General features: G+C 41.7%; 1 protein-coding gene across 2 annotated transcripts in view; it reads right to left on the minus strand.

The window, feature by feature from the left end:
* nrxn3b (neurexin 3b) overlaps positions 1-17,180 on the minus strand; it is a 332,817-nt gene that overhangs the window by 171,835 nt on the left and 143,802 nt on the right. For both annotated transcript variants that reach the window (XM_079642411.1, XM_079642410.1), the window contains one exon: positions 16,255-16,374. In XM_079642411.1, coding sequence (XP_079498537.1) covers positions 16,255-16,374 — 120 coding nt within the window. The remainder of the gene's footprint in view (positions 1-16,254; positions 16,375-17,180) is intronic.

The raw sequence follows: 17,180 nt of genomic DNA on the forward strand, positions 1-17,180 counted from the left end.
ATCAATGCAACTCTGACAAATACAATTACCCAAAACATGCATCAGGGTACTAATAGTAAAAGGGCTAATAATATACAGGTGATACAACATGGATAAAGTGACATGAACTCAGACTTAAAACTGTTTTTGTGCTAATTAAAGTTCACTGGAGCAAAAGGTTGCATAGCATGTGTTAATGAGCTAATGCACAGTTACAGCTACAACACACTGTGATATAAGAGCTACATACAGTATAAGAAAATAAAATCCTGCCCAAACACCCCCACCCTCGATCGCAATTATTCCTTCTCACATTCAAAGGGTGCTAAAGGATGCTAAAAACGCTGGAGGGTCTATTTCTTTGCAAACAAAGGAAGCAAAGAAAAGAAAAAAGGAAAGGATGTGTCTGGGGAAGCCTAATCACTTTCATAATACCAAGTTAAACAGAGCAAAGGCGATGGGGAAGTGAAGCCGAGCTGGAGATACGATAATGGATGGCTTTCACCTTGAGGTCATTAAATAATTATCTTGTCGTAGGTTTAAGAGCTCATGTTTAAGATAGAGGACGCTCCATCACTCCAGTTTACGGCTGCGCCTATAGAGCTGACTCTGAAGTAGTATTATTTTCAAATATGTACATAATTGGATCTGTATATGAGCTAGATCTATTATTCAAGTTTGTTTGTGTCGAACTGTTAAAGTAGAGTAAACTATATTTTTTTAGTGTCTAAGTAAAGAAATAACTTTAAGGATTATATGGAAATTATTTGTAATCTTATTAGAGTAATACGTAGCTGATGATGTACTTAATACCTAAATCGATATTTGATGTCATATGGGTATTACTTATCTTCATCTGGGATCTTTAAGCCATTAAGGGCTAACACAACGGAGCCTTTAGAGTGTGCCTGTTTCTGTAATCCCTAAAAACAGAGACCAAAAGAGCCATGTTTTCAATGTTGCTGTTAGAAAAGTGTTCATTTCCATTCTTTTCTCCATGTTCCGCTGTGTGTGCCCTTTCCCTTTCACTGGAACAAATCATTAGTAACACACTACTGTTTTTCTCTGGGTGAGCCAGGCTCATTTTGACACGCTCATTATGCCTTCTCTCTTTCTGACTCCATCACAAAGGCTATCTCTCTCTTTAAACACTAACCTTCCCTTGCCGCAGCACACTGGGCAATACATCACTGTAAAAGCTGCCTCTCTCTCTGGGGGGGCCCGGTGGTTAAGGCCCTGCTGGGCAAGGGGTCGGATCATGGCCACAGACTTTGCTAACACTGCGACTGATCAGATGTCTGCTTTCCATCGGGAGCCCGCGGAGACTGGCAATAGTTTTACTTGTTCCCACTTTTCAAATCTGAGTTAGTCTCTTTACTCCCCCGTCACGGAAATGTTAGAGTCTCTGCACTGGATAGCTTTGAGCCTCAGTATTGATTTTAAAATAATTTCATTGTTTTTTAACCACCAGTCTTGGTCCTATTTATCGGATTTGCTTTTAAGCTACAATTCGATCCCTTTAGGATGCTTTTCCATTTTGGCGAAGGTTAAAACCTATGATGAGGCGTCTTTTTATTTATCAAAGCCTACAATTGAGGAACTGCCTCCAAGAACACCTGAGAGTGGCATAACATATCCATACTTTTGGAGTATGATTTAGATTTGGTTTTTGGTTTGTGAAGAACTATGTGTTTCTTTTGGAGTATGAAAAGTGGCATAGAAATAAGGTTAATTTGTCTCGTTTCTTTGTGTTTCCTGATTCCTTTCCTTTCGGACCAGTGTTGCATTCTTGGAGCTGACTGCAGTGCATGGCAAGGGGGGTGGGGGGGGGGGAGAAGGAGGGAGGGAGGGAAGCAGATGCTTGTGACAGTGTGGGGGCAGTAATGAGGGTCCCTACGACGGAGAAACAATCAGTAAGGCCTGAAGACACAGTCCACTCGTGCACACACACGCAAAACAGCGAGGGAGAAATGGGCTGGCAAAGGCCCGGGGCCCGTCACACGCACACACACACACACACACGCACGCACACGCACACACACACACACACACATTCTCCACACACTACATGGTGAATAATGAAATAGGAAGGCATCACCATCACTGTCGACCCCTCACTGAGCAAAATGTAACCAGCCAAAAGTGTATCACCCATGTAGCACCATCTTTGTTAAATATCTATTCTGGAGACACCAATACTCAGGTGAATCAGCTCAGTATGAAACTACAGTAAAGTGAAGGAAGTTTGGGGGGATTTTCTGGCACTCGCAGCCATTCTGTCTCATGCCAGGGCGGCACATTTGACATCCTAGTGTGTTCCCCAAGCCGGCCTCAAATATGCACGCGAAGCCATCCGAAAGCATTACCCCGCAGACGGGAGATACTTTTATTGCGGCGGACGTTTCAGTGAGAAGGAGGTTCGGTTCACCAAAGCGAGGGCAAACAAACGGTACTTGCCGAGTGTGGGGTTCACGTTGCCGCGCAGACATTTCAAGAAGTGGGGCAGGGGGAGAGAGTGCGTGTTGAGGAGAACAATGTTTGAAAATAGCCTGGGATAAAAGAGAGACAGCACGGCTGCTGCTGAAAAAAAGAAAAGGCACACAACACGGCATGTATAAATACACGCACAACACGCACTTGCTTGCCCAAACTGAATCTTAATGAGCTTGAGCGTTTCAGCCGTGGAAGATTGATTATAATTGATTATGTCACCACAGGAAGTGCTAAGTCTTTATACGTCTCCCCTTTTAAGGCCTGCAGATCAATCCACTGAGCTTGATTTAGTTAAGATAGCTGTCAAGCATGGGAGAGACTTACAGCGAGGGAGATGATATATAAAATGATATACACACAAGACCTCTGTGGTGTCTGATTCACTTCTTGTTCCCTCTACACTGCATCTTCGTGACCTTTTGAATTCCTTCCATTATATTGAGGAGGTTCTTTTTAGCTACAATCAATCAAACGTATCGTAAATTAACCACTTGATGATAAAACTAAAAGACAAATATACGGTAAGACGAGGTCTTGAACCCTTTTTTCTTGTTGCTAAGACTCTAACCAAAGCTGAAGAAACACGCTGGCACATTACCACCTAAAGTCTTTGCATTTGCGCTTGTGTCAGCTTATGATTTATATCGGGGATCTCGAGACTGACAGCAGTCACTTTGCATTACGATTACAGTAACAGTGACGTGTTTGAACCTGCTGTATAGTGTTTCCCCGCAGACGTGTACACAGTGACACAGTTACAGCGGCATACACAGACATAAAAATACACACGCTATACACATTTTTCTGTTCCCTGCTTGGCACTTGGGAGACAATTTGAAACGGTGGGTCCGTGGAAAATCAGCCTTCTGCTGTAATTGGGTCCCTTGTCACCTGGCAAATTCATGTCAGCATTGGTCACTTGGGATACTAATCTAAATGGCATCAGTGTCCTACTTTGTGTGTGTGAGGGTGACACAGAAGGGGAGGACTATGGAAAGCAAAAAAAGCTGTGTTAACTTTGGGATAGTGTTAGTGGGAGCTTGTAAAGTGTGTGTAGGGCTGTCAAAGGGCTACATTGAAGCATTTTGTCTGTGAATATGACAAATAACCACGTATTCTGGTTAAAAGTGTGTCCTTCAGTCTCTCAGAGGCAAGTATATAGGTCTGGGCAATTTATCGGGGACACATTTTTTTCTTTCTTCACCAAATGTTTACTTGGGAAGATCAATTATAAAATATATACTCCTGGGCGCCATTATTATTTAGTTACATGCAAGGACAGTTTAATATGACCTAGTCCTAGAGCTCCAAGAGGTGGTGAGAAGTAACTTAAGGCATTTTAAATTCAGTGGAAATAATGAATGAGTTTCTGTTTCTTAAACTAGCATTCATCACTGTCATTTTAAGCAAATAGTCGTTAGCTAAACATCCTGTGGTGGTGGTGTAAAACAGTGGGTATTCTTGTTTTGGTCTTGGTGTTAAAAGCAATCTACAAGTCAGAATATACAAAAAGTTGGTGGTTTACATTAACAAAATAACAGAAATCACTGGCAACATTCCTGCTTCATCAGAGCTGAAAGCCACCAATATTAGCTTGGGCCCAAATACCCTTTTCTATTTGCAACATCCATCTCCTGACTGGCGCCTACGTACATGACATTACCTTTCAAGAGAATGTCGGAACAAGGTCATGAACAAGTACAGAGTAAGAAGGATAAGTACTTACTACAGAAAGAGTGCTGTTAAATTAATCAACAACCCTTGCGCAAATCAGAATTACACATTCACCTAGCCCTTTGTATAATGAATATGAAAGACGACCTTTTCTGTAGTCATGTTCAAATGGTCATATGGTCAAATGGGCTGAAGATTAGCCACTTTGGTGGAAAAAGGATTATTATATGAAACCAAGGCAATGTCAGTTTATCTTATAGGAAAGTGAGGTGAAGCTTTACAGAGGCTATATTCCATAATGAATGCACTTATCTAAACTAACCTAATCTAATCAGGCCTGTTAAAAATTATAGAAGTAGTTAATAGTATTGAAACAAACAATTAAAGATAGATATTTAGTGTTTCTGGTTCAATTGAGGGTTAAAGGCTCAGTAATCCTCGGCAGTATAGAGTAGAACCGTCATTAAGAATAAAACAGTCTGCCAACACAATGAAATGTCTCCACCTTTGATCTGTAGTCAACTAAGATCAAACACTCTAGGTTGTTTATGATACGTTGCACCTGTCTGCACTTCAGACAGCACTAAACGATCAAAGTGGTTGCCATGATGGCTCCTATAGAGGCAGGTGGGACATCTGGAGGCTATGGCTGCAAACTTAGAGAGCAAGTTAGTACAATCTACCGTGAAAGTCTGTGAGTACCATCTGTGGGGGGCTAAGTGATGAACTAGGAAGCTGCTGACACCATAATTGCAGGCATTTTAGCAATGAGGCTGAGAAAAAGGAATCAAAAAAGCAGTGTGAAGCAAAGTGGCAGAAAGACAAAACGGACAGAGAGGCGCAGAAACTTTGAGTCAGAGGTTGATAATTACCAGGAGAACATTACGCACTGAGTATTTGGTCGTTCTCAGCTTTCAACGCTGATCTTATACAGTGTTGGTCAGACGACAGTATCACAATGTGCGTCACGCTAAGTTTGTGTGTGTGTTGTTTGAGTTACTGAGAAGGGTAAACACCCCGAGTAGCAGGAAATTATGCAATAACTGTACACTCATGTCAAAGTGATTTGTAAACATTCCAATATAGAAGACTCTCTCTGGTTGCTTTATCCTTTTTCTGGTGGCAGGACTAAGAGAAAGCAGTAATACACCTTGAAGGAAGGGGGATTTAACTGTCTAATCCCACCCATGTCCTTTTACTTTGTCCCTGAGTTGTTTATTATAAAAGGATACTTTGTGGGTGTTAAAGAAAAAAATATACTTTCTATAGGAATGCCGATATAACTGTCAATATGCTCAACAAATTATTTCCGGATGTGATCATTTGTGTGTGTATTTGGAATATATTGCACAAAGCACTGGAATCCCACGAAAGACAAAAACACATGCTCAGTCTAAATTAGAAACGTATATTGGAATGAATAGGTTGCCATCTGGGAACATTGTATTCAGTTCTGGTAATACACCCATGGGTCCAACCCATTGCATTGAAATGGTAAATGAACTGTACTGATATAACCTGCACATAACTTTTTTGCCCTGGTTCTCAAAGGAGCACCTGGTTGCTTGGTGCACATCCTTAAAATGAAATAAACCGGACCTTTTGAGGGGTACTTGACTTTATGACTTCATGAACTGTTCGCCCGTGCCTCGCAGCAGGGTTACTGTGCGGAGCGCATAAAGCACACCCTTCACTCGATAGCGAGGGATCGGTGCTCGCGGATGGATTAAAAAAAAATTAAACCTAAATGGTTTGCAAATTATACTTTGGCGGCCGTTAATATACCTGGGCGGCCCGCCCAAGTAAAGTCTACAGTGTATGTGTGGGAAACCCTGCTATCTTACCAGTTCTTAGCCGACAGAGGCTTTAACAATTTCCCTCCTATTCACATATATCGAAGATGGAAGAGCTGCAATTAAAGAAATTAGCCCAGCAATTACGAGGTACATTGTGTTTTTTTAAGAACACTTTGACATAAGAACAGGATAAACCAGGAAATGTAAAGGTTGACAATTAATGGACATTTCGTGCTAAGTCCTGAATATCTAGCCAACTTTAAATAAGCTTTGCAACGGATAAAAGACAACTATCAACAATTAAAAAGCACAGCTTGTATCAATGTGCCTGGGCTTTACTCCAAAACTTGAGTATACTATTTCTTAAAATGCTACGTTAGATATCTACTTTCTCCAGCAAACGTTGCACCCATATACCAAAGAGCTAGAGGACTTTAGCTAATAAGACTTCTTTTGGCTAATAAGACTTCTTGAACACTTGAAACCCATAAGGTGTGTGGCGATAAGGTTGTTTTCTCAACCACTGTTCCCAAGGTCAATTATGTACTTCAAATCCCAACTTTCAAGCCAGCATGGACAAGAAGCAGTTTAAATGCTGAGAATGATTTTCCTCTTCCTCTGAGTTGGACGCCTCTGAACCCAGTTGCGTCTCAGTATACCAAGTGCAAGTCGATTGCCAGTTCTCTTTGGAAATAGAAATGTCAGAAGTAATTGCCTTTGAAATTTCTTCACCTGATGAAAACCATCAGTTTCATCTGATGGAGACAGTGAACGCCTTGGCCCCCTGCATGGGAGCACATTCCTTATATGAGTGCCCTTCAGAAGCAACACTTGGCTCTGTGCTGAAAGCCCTTGGTAACAATTAATGGCTGTAGGCTATCACACGGTGCAATTTCTAGCTCGAAGGGGCTGAAGCGTTTCATCCCACAACCTTCTGATTAGTGACGTCACTATGGCAACTGAACTCAGTGAATGGCATGACTGCCCCGTGGTTACACCTATACCTTCTAATTGTCAGACCAGACTCTGTCAAATACCCGATAAGGGTCAGTCTGACCCATGTAAAAGCCTGTCTTTAAGGTAGAAGTTTTGAAAGGTGTTAATTGACATCAGAAATATAGTGTTGCCTATTTTCAAGTCCATCCAAGCCATGGCCTTGTTGAAATGCAGTCAGTAACACAGTTGGATCGAATTCTGATTTGAGATGAATACAAACGGGCTGGAAGACCCAGTGCCCCTTGTTTTGAATGAAGTACCCTCCTATAAGGGCTGTACAAAGAAGAGCGTTATTCTTTGTAGTCTGCTTTGAGTGTTTTTCAGCTCCCTACCGGTGATGACTGACTATCAGCCTTACTGCTGCAAGACAAAAGAGAAAAAGGAGACAGACAGGGGGAGGGATACAAGAACAATAGACCGATAGAAGAGACCAACTCACCTTTATTTTTGATCCATGCACATCTAAATTGTGTTGTATTTACTCGATGGTGCAATTGAGTGAAGAGGATGCTGTCTGCCAGTGACGGATTACTTTTATTTGTTTGGCCTTTTCAAAACCACAGGATGGGTTTAACCACATTCTCCTGACAATGTGTCGTTGTTCTCAAACAGTGATAACAAACGGTTACCAGCAAAGATCATTTCATCATCTTTACTGGGACATTAGATCAAAAACACAGACAGGTGAGGAAGATGTTGAAAGAGACAAGTACGAATGAAGGACCAGAACCAAAATAAATATCACGGCGGCAAACAAAAACATGTGCTTGGTCTGCTCTTACTCAAGACATTTTCCTGCCCAAAACCCTGAACTTCAGGCAAGGCGTTGGAGGTATTGATTGGGTGATTTGTATGTGTTGCCGCTGCTCCTGAAATGTGTCTAGGAACATGTGTTGATGGATGTGTCTGTAGCCTGGCTCTCTGCCTGTGAGGGGCAGGCTGGGTGCTGGGAACGCTCTGGCAGCCTCAAGGTTACCCGCCTGGCACCCAAACAGATGGATGCCCCTCATCGTAAATGTCTGTAATGTGTTCAACTCAATCATTCCTTTCCCACCATACAACATCTCTTGTATTCGCTCACAGAGGCAGTTTGAGGAAAGTCTGAGAGGAGTTGTAACTAGAGACAGTATTGGAAGTCAGGACCTTTGTTTTTTTATCACATCAGTACAACTTCCATAATTTCCTTGGTGCAACAATAACAACAACATTATGGTAGCTTTTATGTTTTTGGTGTATTCTAATGGAATGATCAATTTGTCCTGCTTTTCTTTCAGCATCGGAGCCAGAAATGTATTGTGATGTACTGCCTGTATATGTTAAAGGTGAAGTAATTAAAGTATCTACACTAACATCTTTATAAATAACACACTGCCTTGACAATGTAGTGACAATGTCAGGTTTTATGGGGGCTTAGGTGCTGGAGCGGTTGTACCCTGCCAACAGTGTTTATTCTAAGCTACAGTACATCCCACCAGACCTATTATCTGTACTTAATGCACATACACTACATGACATGGATACTTAACTCAACTCATTCTCAGAAACCAAGCAAGTAACTGATTACATGTTTTAACTATTACATTAAAATTGCATTAAGGGATTTCCTTTGCCTATTTGGGCGAAGCAAAACAAACTAAATACCGAACAAGGATTGGATTCAAATAGATATAACGTTGCTTTAAGCTAGCGTTTTGTCAAACAATTGCCTGTTTCTGTCCTGACAAGAATTGATCATTTGTTTTGTTTAGTTCTCAAACAACCTCCAACCTCAGTTGCTAAATACTCCACTATATTCCATAGCTAGCTCCCAACTTTGTCTGTCTTCAATTTAGTGCTAAGCAGGTGGTGTAAAGTGGGATTTCTAAAGGTTTTGAGTTTAGAATATCTGCTTGCCTTCGCTGTAAATCAAGTTAAAGATAGCCTATAATGTTTTGACAGCGAATAGTACCAAGGAGCCATGAAAACAGTTCTCCATTCACATTCTGCCGGTGGTTTCGCAGTATTATGCTTAAAGAGGGTCGGTGACTATAATGCACCACGAATCATTGAAAATAGATGGTACATTTGGATAGAAAAACACAAAATATGTTTTAAAAGACATCGTTTTATACAAAATGTGCTCTTCACGTTGTTAGACTTCAAATATATACACAGTTATTTGGTATTGCTAAGGGAAACACTTCTATGTTATTAGGTAAATACTACAGGGCTTCTTTAATAAGAACATAGTTGTAAACCAGAACAACTAAAAGGTGTTAAAGCTAAATGAATCATTTGATCCATTATTTATACAGAAATATTAGAAATGCAGCTTTACGTCAACTACCAGCGAATAACCCCACATTCAGACTTATGGCTTAGAAATACAGAAATATATTCACACATGAGAATAAAAAAAATTATCCGAGAATATTGAAAACTGTACATTTCTTCAACACTGCCATTTATTGACACTCATGAGGAGTAACATCTCCATCTCTCTTCCTTCTTCATCTTTTTACCCTTTTTACATTTTCTTCTGGCCCCGGGGCATTTAGGCTCCACAGCGCTGCGTATATCCAATTATACCGCGCTCTGAGCACGGCGGTGACACATCGATTGACACCAGCGACATCCACTCTTATCACAGTGACATGATGCAGTGCTGGGCAAGCATCATTACCCTGATCAGCCAATAGCAGGGCAGCTCGTTAGACCGCCCAAGGGCTGGACATGCAGCTCCCGCTCTAATTCAGATATCATAAAACAAGGGGAAGGAGTGATGAAGTGATAGAGAGATTATAATCCTTGAAGGGACCACTTTATGTTTGTGCACTCTTGTGTATGGGCTTTCAAATGATTACAATTTTTAATAAGATTAATCAAAGCTTAAAAATTAATTAATCATGATTAATCACCATTCGAACTATGTCCAAAATATGCCATTACTTTATGTATATTGTTGTGGGAATGGAAAGATAAATGAAAGAAGGCAGATATATCCATTTAACATACAGTATGTATGTATGTTTATTATAACATTGTTCTGTGAGTCAAAATGAAAGACAGCCCACACACTTATCAATCATCAAACCGTGGGTTTGAAAAACACTTGAACAACAACACCACGCCGTTATCGTGATTCTGATTGGCCAGAAGACATTATCAAAGATGTTCTATTGAGAAGACGATCACTACGTGACAAAAGTTTTCAAAACCGTTTCTGGTCTTCGGTATTTCCAGACAAGTAGTTACTGAAATCAATCTTACTAACTGCTGTCTGTGCAATTCACGGCGCGAGTTGGCGGACTTTAATTTGCTTACTTTAACATCATTTTTCATGGTGGGGCTAAGACATTTCTTGGTATGGGTGTAGCCTACCCCAGCCATACCCTGGCGCTGCCACTGGTGGGATGTATGGGGCGGGCCATTCTGCACATGCGTTAAATGTGTTAAATATTTTAACGCAATTAATTAAAAATGAAAAATTACCGCCGTTAAAGCGATAATTTTGACAGCATTAGTATGTATATGCGTTTCGGGCAAATCCACTGGCTTCATGTTGGGCAATTACACTTCTCCTCCAGCCACAGATCCACAACAACAGGAGCAGTTTCCTCAAAGCAGACAACCTCCATCATCCAAAACACATCCCTTTGTGATGACTCCGCAGGCAGCAGGTAAGTGCCTGTTCAAGCCACCTGATCATGTGATGCCTCAGTCGTCTCTAGACGAAGTGTTTGACAACAACAAAAAGAGTGAGATCATTCTAATGTGTGCTTTTAGGATGGATTGTGCCTTGAAGAAATAAATCACTCTCTATGGAACTCTTTTGGCCCATTTCTGAACTACCTGTGGTATTTATAGGCAAATGTTCCCCTATTTCTTTGCTCCACTTATAAGCCCTCTTTTGCCAAAAGGAACGTTCACATACTCTAAGATAACTTTCTATAAGCCTTTAGAAGAAGAAGGGAAAAGGTCTATTTGTCTCTGCCATCCTTTACCTGATTAATCTTAATATCGATTGCCTTCACCGGCTGAAAAAGATATGCATGTATTATCTAAAGTTGCCAGCGCTACATCTGTGCCCAGCTGAAACGATGCCAAGCACCATAGTTCCTGGAGTGTGCTTCAAAGCCAACTAACCTCTGCCCAACACCTGTTGGCTAGCGTAGCCGGCTCGAGCTACTTAATCCCATTTACAGAGACAGGAGGTTAAATTATTCAATGCTCCAATGAAAGCTCCTTTAGAATTCATGAAGAGGTCTATAGATACCAGCGGCGTGTGCACGTGTTTATGTGCCTTTTCCCTTATTTCTTCTTAAAGAGCATCTTGCAGGTTTTTATTTTTTCTACATTTATGCTTAAACTTGCTTGAAATTTACAATTAAAAAAGTGAATGCAGGATTTGATATGTTTTACGAGACATAAAGGCAGGAATTCAGAGGGAAAGGAGCAATTTTGAGCTCTGCTCTTAAAAACTGCTTTTTTTTAAGGTCATACGTCAAACGCGTCATATTACATCACACAGGGGACACATCTCCGCTCTCTGACCGCGGGTATAGTTAGTAGTTGCGTTGAGTTGAGCGGTTGTGTTTTAAGGAGCTGGTATTTTTCTGTAGTTTTACATTGTATTTCAGCATTTGTAATCATGGTGCAGTATTGTGTTTGTGCAGGTTGCACAAATACCAGCCTGTCAGGACATCGAGTCCACAGTAAAAAGGACCGGAGCTAACGTTCGTTCCTGGGTGCGTTGTGCATCCACCTCCCTTCTGCACATACTCTCCACAGCTTTATCAGTAAACCGTATTACTTCTCTCTCCCCCCCCCCCTTCGCTGCTCTCTCTCTCTCTCCCCTCCGGTACACGGCACCGTAAGACATAGTGTGGAGTTGCATTAGGTAACGCTTTGGTGGCTGTACTGCTCCAGCCGTCTCCTTTGTGTTTGTTTGTTTCCCCCTGTCTGTGTTGTTTGTGTGTGCGTGGTGGCTGTCACTCCTGGCTCCCGGCTCAACCTCCACTCACCTGCTGCAATCAGCTGTGCACCCTCCCCGACAACACACCTGCTTTCCATCAAGCCATTTACAACGGCATATCAACGGAGGCTCCACAACCTTTCTCCGCCAGATCGTCAAGTATCAGCCGTATCTGGCGTCTCTCCTCCGGTACACAGCACCGTAGTGTGGAGTTGCATTAGGTAACGCGAGAGACGGCTGATACTTGCGCATTAGTTTCTGTTATGGATCAGTATCAACAGTCCTACCAGTAACGTTACTATATTATCAATGCTACTTTAGTTATAGCCTGATATATGATAGCTAACTTTACAATGTTGTGATGTGACGTTAGCTAACATTCTGTAGCTAACGCCGGTCACTCACCAAGATAGCGGCCCAGTTCTCCACTGGTTCTCCTCACACCACAGCTCAATTTCTCTCCGATGGCCGTTATTTCTTCTAATCCTTGGCTGCTCCTGGTCTCTTGGACGCCTAGCAGGCTCATAATTATAAGGTTGTGGTCCATCATATGCATTCGAATATTCATGTTCAACTTCTTCTGTGTCTTCTGTGTCGAAACTAGCATTGGGATCCATGTTTATTAATACGTTACACCTGCCGCTCTCCCCCTTGTGTCCCCCGTGTTACGTCACACGCAGGAGGTCGAGCGCCGAGGCTTTTTTATGCGGAAGTGAACATTTCTTACAAAAACGACGCCAGATGTCACTGTTGTGTATATTTCTGTATATTTTTTTGAAAATCTAGTGTATTCATCATTTTCCTACACATTTATTCAAAGGTGTCTTTAATCTGGAAGTTGCTCTTTAAACCTTCACTCATCATTGACGTCATGTCAAATTGAATAGCGCCATTATGTGGCTGCCTTATCTTCCCCCCCCTCTGTTTTTATTACTGTCGAGCAGACACATCAGTCAATAGGGGAAAACGCTGTTATCATTGTTGATTTTCTCCAGAGAAGAACATTGTGGACTAGAGCAAACACAGCTTGTTCCTCAACCCCAAGACCTCCTTTGTACTTTATTGTTCCTCTATTCGCTTCTCTCCCCAAAGAGCGCAGGGGGAAAAAAGGACTAAGAGGCGAATGCCATGATTATTTTCCTTTATGTTAGTGAAGGAAGCAATGCCGCTACAGTGTCATTTATGTAAGCAGTTAGCCAGATATGGTTACAGCCCTCTGAGCATGCCTTGAAAAGTGAATTAAGGACATTGGGTTGAGCAGCAGCAGAGGGTAGGCTGGGATCAATACACTGGCAGATAAATTCATCACTAAATCTATCCAAGCAATTACCGATGCCAGCATCAAACTGACAAACAGTGTTCTGTTGCGCGTCTTCTTTCGCCCGTTTCCACTATTTCTGTCTGTTTGTTTACCATGTTCCCGACTCTGGAACAATGCGGCAACCTTTAGCGGAGATAATTCTATTACGTAAGTTGAGTAATTGCTCTGGATGTGGAAGAGGAGTGTCCGCTGCTCCTCCTACTTGGCCCACAGCTCCCATGTCCTTGGATTTAAATGAAAATATGCTGTATTCATAGAAGCTGACAGGGAGAGGTCCGCTCAGAAGAAAACCGAGAGAAGGAGAAAGAGGAGGCGAAGAGAGGAAAAAGGGGATGGATACGAGACGACAGGGAGATGGAGATGAGCATGACAAAAGCAGTGAGCCAGAACCAAGCAGGAAGAAAATGCTATAAAAAGACACACCCCCTTTTCTTTCTTTTTTTAAACGATATGTACCTCCAGATTTTCCGAATGGGTCTTAATGTGGCCTCCTTTGTGCCTTGTTCCCATAAGTAAAGGTGTGCAGTGACAAAGTGCTGGCTGCAGGGGTACACAAGAATAAATGGAAGGAGTGTAGATTTTTTTTTTTTTTCCCCCTGCTAAGGTTTTTATTTTCTTCTCTTCTCCTCGCCACCCACAGCCCTGTTGGCTACAATGAGCGGAGTGCAGAGAGGGGTACGGGAAGCTCAACGCTAACAATGATGAGACCGCGAGGAGGAGGCTTCACTGGCAGAAATGTTCACTTTACTTTGCTCAAGTTTCTTCATTTGGACAGTGGCTAGAGACAGAGTCAGAGAAGCAGACAATTACTGATGTTTGCTGCCAGCTATCAGAGAGATGGAGGGAAACAGAGGGAGAAGCTCCACTCCCAAATTGTTAATTAAAAACTCTCTCTCGGCTCGACAGATAGAACGACAGTCATACAAAAACACACACGCAAGACAGTGTTTCTATCGCTTCAATTGGACAATAAAACTGCTGGCAGTACGATTGTATTTTGCATTGTTGGTACAATCAAACAATATTCTCTGTATGATCCATAACTACAGAAATTGGATGGGTTGTGTGTTTGTAATAGAGAATAGATAAAGACAGAGAGAGTGAGAAACACAAGAGGGGAAAGCAGTAGAGGAAAATAACAGGAAAGCTGATTTCATGCTCGGGGGATTGCATCTAATTTTCTCCCTGTGTGGAGGGACAGTGTGCGGTCCTGCTCGGGGGTTTACTGCCACCTGGTGGTCTGGGACTGCACTGATGGAACCTCACACAGACACATGCTGTCATCAGAATATTCATCCAAGAGGAGTAACTAGATGTTGAGTGTGTAGATTCTTAGCACAGGAAATGAGAAGAAAAGTACCAAAAAGTCAACATTTAAGGCAACAATGCTTTTTTTAAGGATGCTATTATTCACAGTTAAGTTAATATACGTGATTATGTATCTACGAAACAAAAGGAGAACTGACTTAAACCTGTCATGAGAGGTAAAATAAGTTACTATCCAAGCTCCTAAGATATATTTCCACGTCAATTGGAAATCAATGAAACCTCCATGCATCACACACTCCATCGCGTGCAGTACCAGGAAGTAAATGAATGCTGGCTTCTCATCACTAATTAACACATAAACACACAGCTCCCATCACCGAGTGAGAGCCGAAGACGATTGATCGCCGGGCGTGGAAACGATTGCGTCAGGTGGGAGGACAATAAAGAGAGAGGACAAGAAGAACATTTGAGAGGTATGAAGTCATACACAGCGGCCGGGGTCTAACATCAGAAAGGTCCGGATGATTAGGGGATGCTAGCGCTCACAGAGCTGTTCTCCTAACAGCCTCCATCACCTCATTAGTCTGGCCCAGCAGCAGTATGCCCCGACTATTAACCGCTAAATGAAAGACCGCCAAGCGTGATTACTGAGGGGAAGTCCCCTGTCGTCATGGGGATAAGAGATACCACACACACACAAACTCACACTTATATGATAGCTATTTGAAGGGCGTGATGAAAAGGCGATTGAGGCAGAAGTGGATGTTTTACACACATCAGCAGTCACTCCCAAGCCCGGAAAAAGCTCGGAACATCAAGCACTTATTACGATAAATTGCCTGCATTGCAGCAAAAAACACCTCAAACAATTGTCAGCATCTCTCAGTTGCTTCATGTATTACTCACTGTTTAATGCAGGATGGCAGCGGCTCCATAGGTGCATCCAATTTATGTCTGTCTGTGATTATAGTTTTTATGACTACACGTTATCTTGGTTATGGGTGGTTTCTATTTACACCCTTTATGCAGACGATGGTTATGTTAATAGCTAAATATGGCAGTTGGGTACAGTGTATTTGTGTGTGCTAGTGGGGGGGGGGTTGACTCAATGGACATGGTAAAGGAGCACTTCAACACTTTAGTATTACTGTAGATATCAATTTGTCTGAGATGTTGTGACTTTTACTTCTTAATATGGTTTGTATTCAGTGGTGGACAAAAACTGAGTTTGTGAGGTGAGGTACTTAAGGGTTTCCACTTCATACTTCTTCTACTACATTTATATGATAGCTTGAGTTACTTAGAATATTCAGATTCAGATGAATAATACCAAATATAGTCAGAAAATATTGTGTTTTGTAATACTAAAGGTAAGGATCAAACTGTATTGATCCCTGGGTGACATATCTAGTTATCCAGAAGTATATTGTACCGTTTACTTTAGGTATATTCTGATGCTTATACTTTACTTTTACTTAAGAAAAATATGTATGTGTTATTTTCTACTTTTACTTTTAAGTAAAGATCTGAGTATATCAACCATCACCGGTTAAGTAAGATTTGACCCGTTACTTACAATTAAAATGCAGCTTGAGTTTTTAAAGTGTATGCCATTCTTTGCCCAAATTGAACCCAATATTGCTGAAGAGATGCCGCTTGAGTCATTTTCTCAAACTTTATACAGCTCCTTTCAGAGCCACAGGACACATAGAAGATATAAGACTTTAACGCACATACAAGCCAAGTACAGGTAAATGTTCAATTGTACTCACGATCATTGCAGTGAGTCCCTGAGTAAGACGTCATGGAGCAGTCACAGGTGAAGTTCTCCCACTGCTGGATACACACGCCCATGTTGGCGCACGAGTCCTCCTGGCACGTCGTACTGGGGCCTGGAAAAAGGCAGTAAGTAGGGAGGTGGGGGGGGGGAATGGAGGCGGGAGAGATACAAGGGAACAAAGTCAAGAACCAATAAGAGCTACTGCTGAGACTAAACAATGCAGTACCCATGCAGAAAGAAATGCACTCGAGAGATAGATATACAGCATGAAGAAACAATAAGGAGTAAACAGTGCCACCACAGGAAGCCCGACCTGGAGTACAAGTGATGTAAAAAAAACTGTCTAGGGAATCATGTGTCATGCTGAGTAAAGCAGCAAACACAGTGGCAAGCCGAAACAGAGGCGTCTAGGTTTTCACAGGATCAACAGCATGCTTCTCAAGCAGCGGGAGCATCGGCATTCGCTCCGCTGTAAAGGATGCTATGCTAGTTTGGTTTTAATCTGCGTTTAAAGACACGCTACAGCGAATTGTACCACATTTGGGCCGATGTGATGACACTGTTAACATCCCTTCATTTCCTTATTTTTTAAGTGTGTGTGCAGGTGGACATGCATGCAATATATATCATTCCAACAAGTAGTTTATAAAGTTTTATCAGAGTAAAACTTAGCACGCTGCATTCCCTCTGTGGACAAGCAAGACGAGACATGAACAAAAAACCTTTTAACAAATCACTCATGGATACAAACTCAATTCAACTATACCCCATTTAAAAGTTATAGCTTTTAACCCTAACCCTAACTCATGGATATTAACTCAATTAAACTATAGCTCGTTTAAAAATGTTAGCTTCTAACCCTAACCCTAATTCATAGATACTAACTACATTAAACCACACCCCTTTAAATATAATAAT

This window comes from Notothenia rossii, assembly GCF_949606895.1.
Source record: "Notothenia rossii genome assembly, chromosome: 8".
NCBI lineage: Eukaryota > Metazoa > Chordata > Actinopteri > Perciformes > Nototheniidae > Notothenia > Notothenia rossii.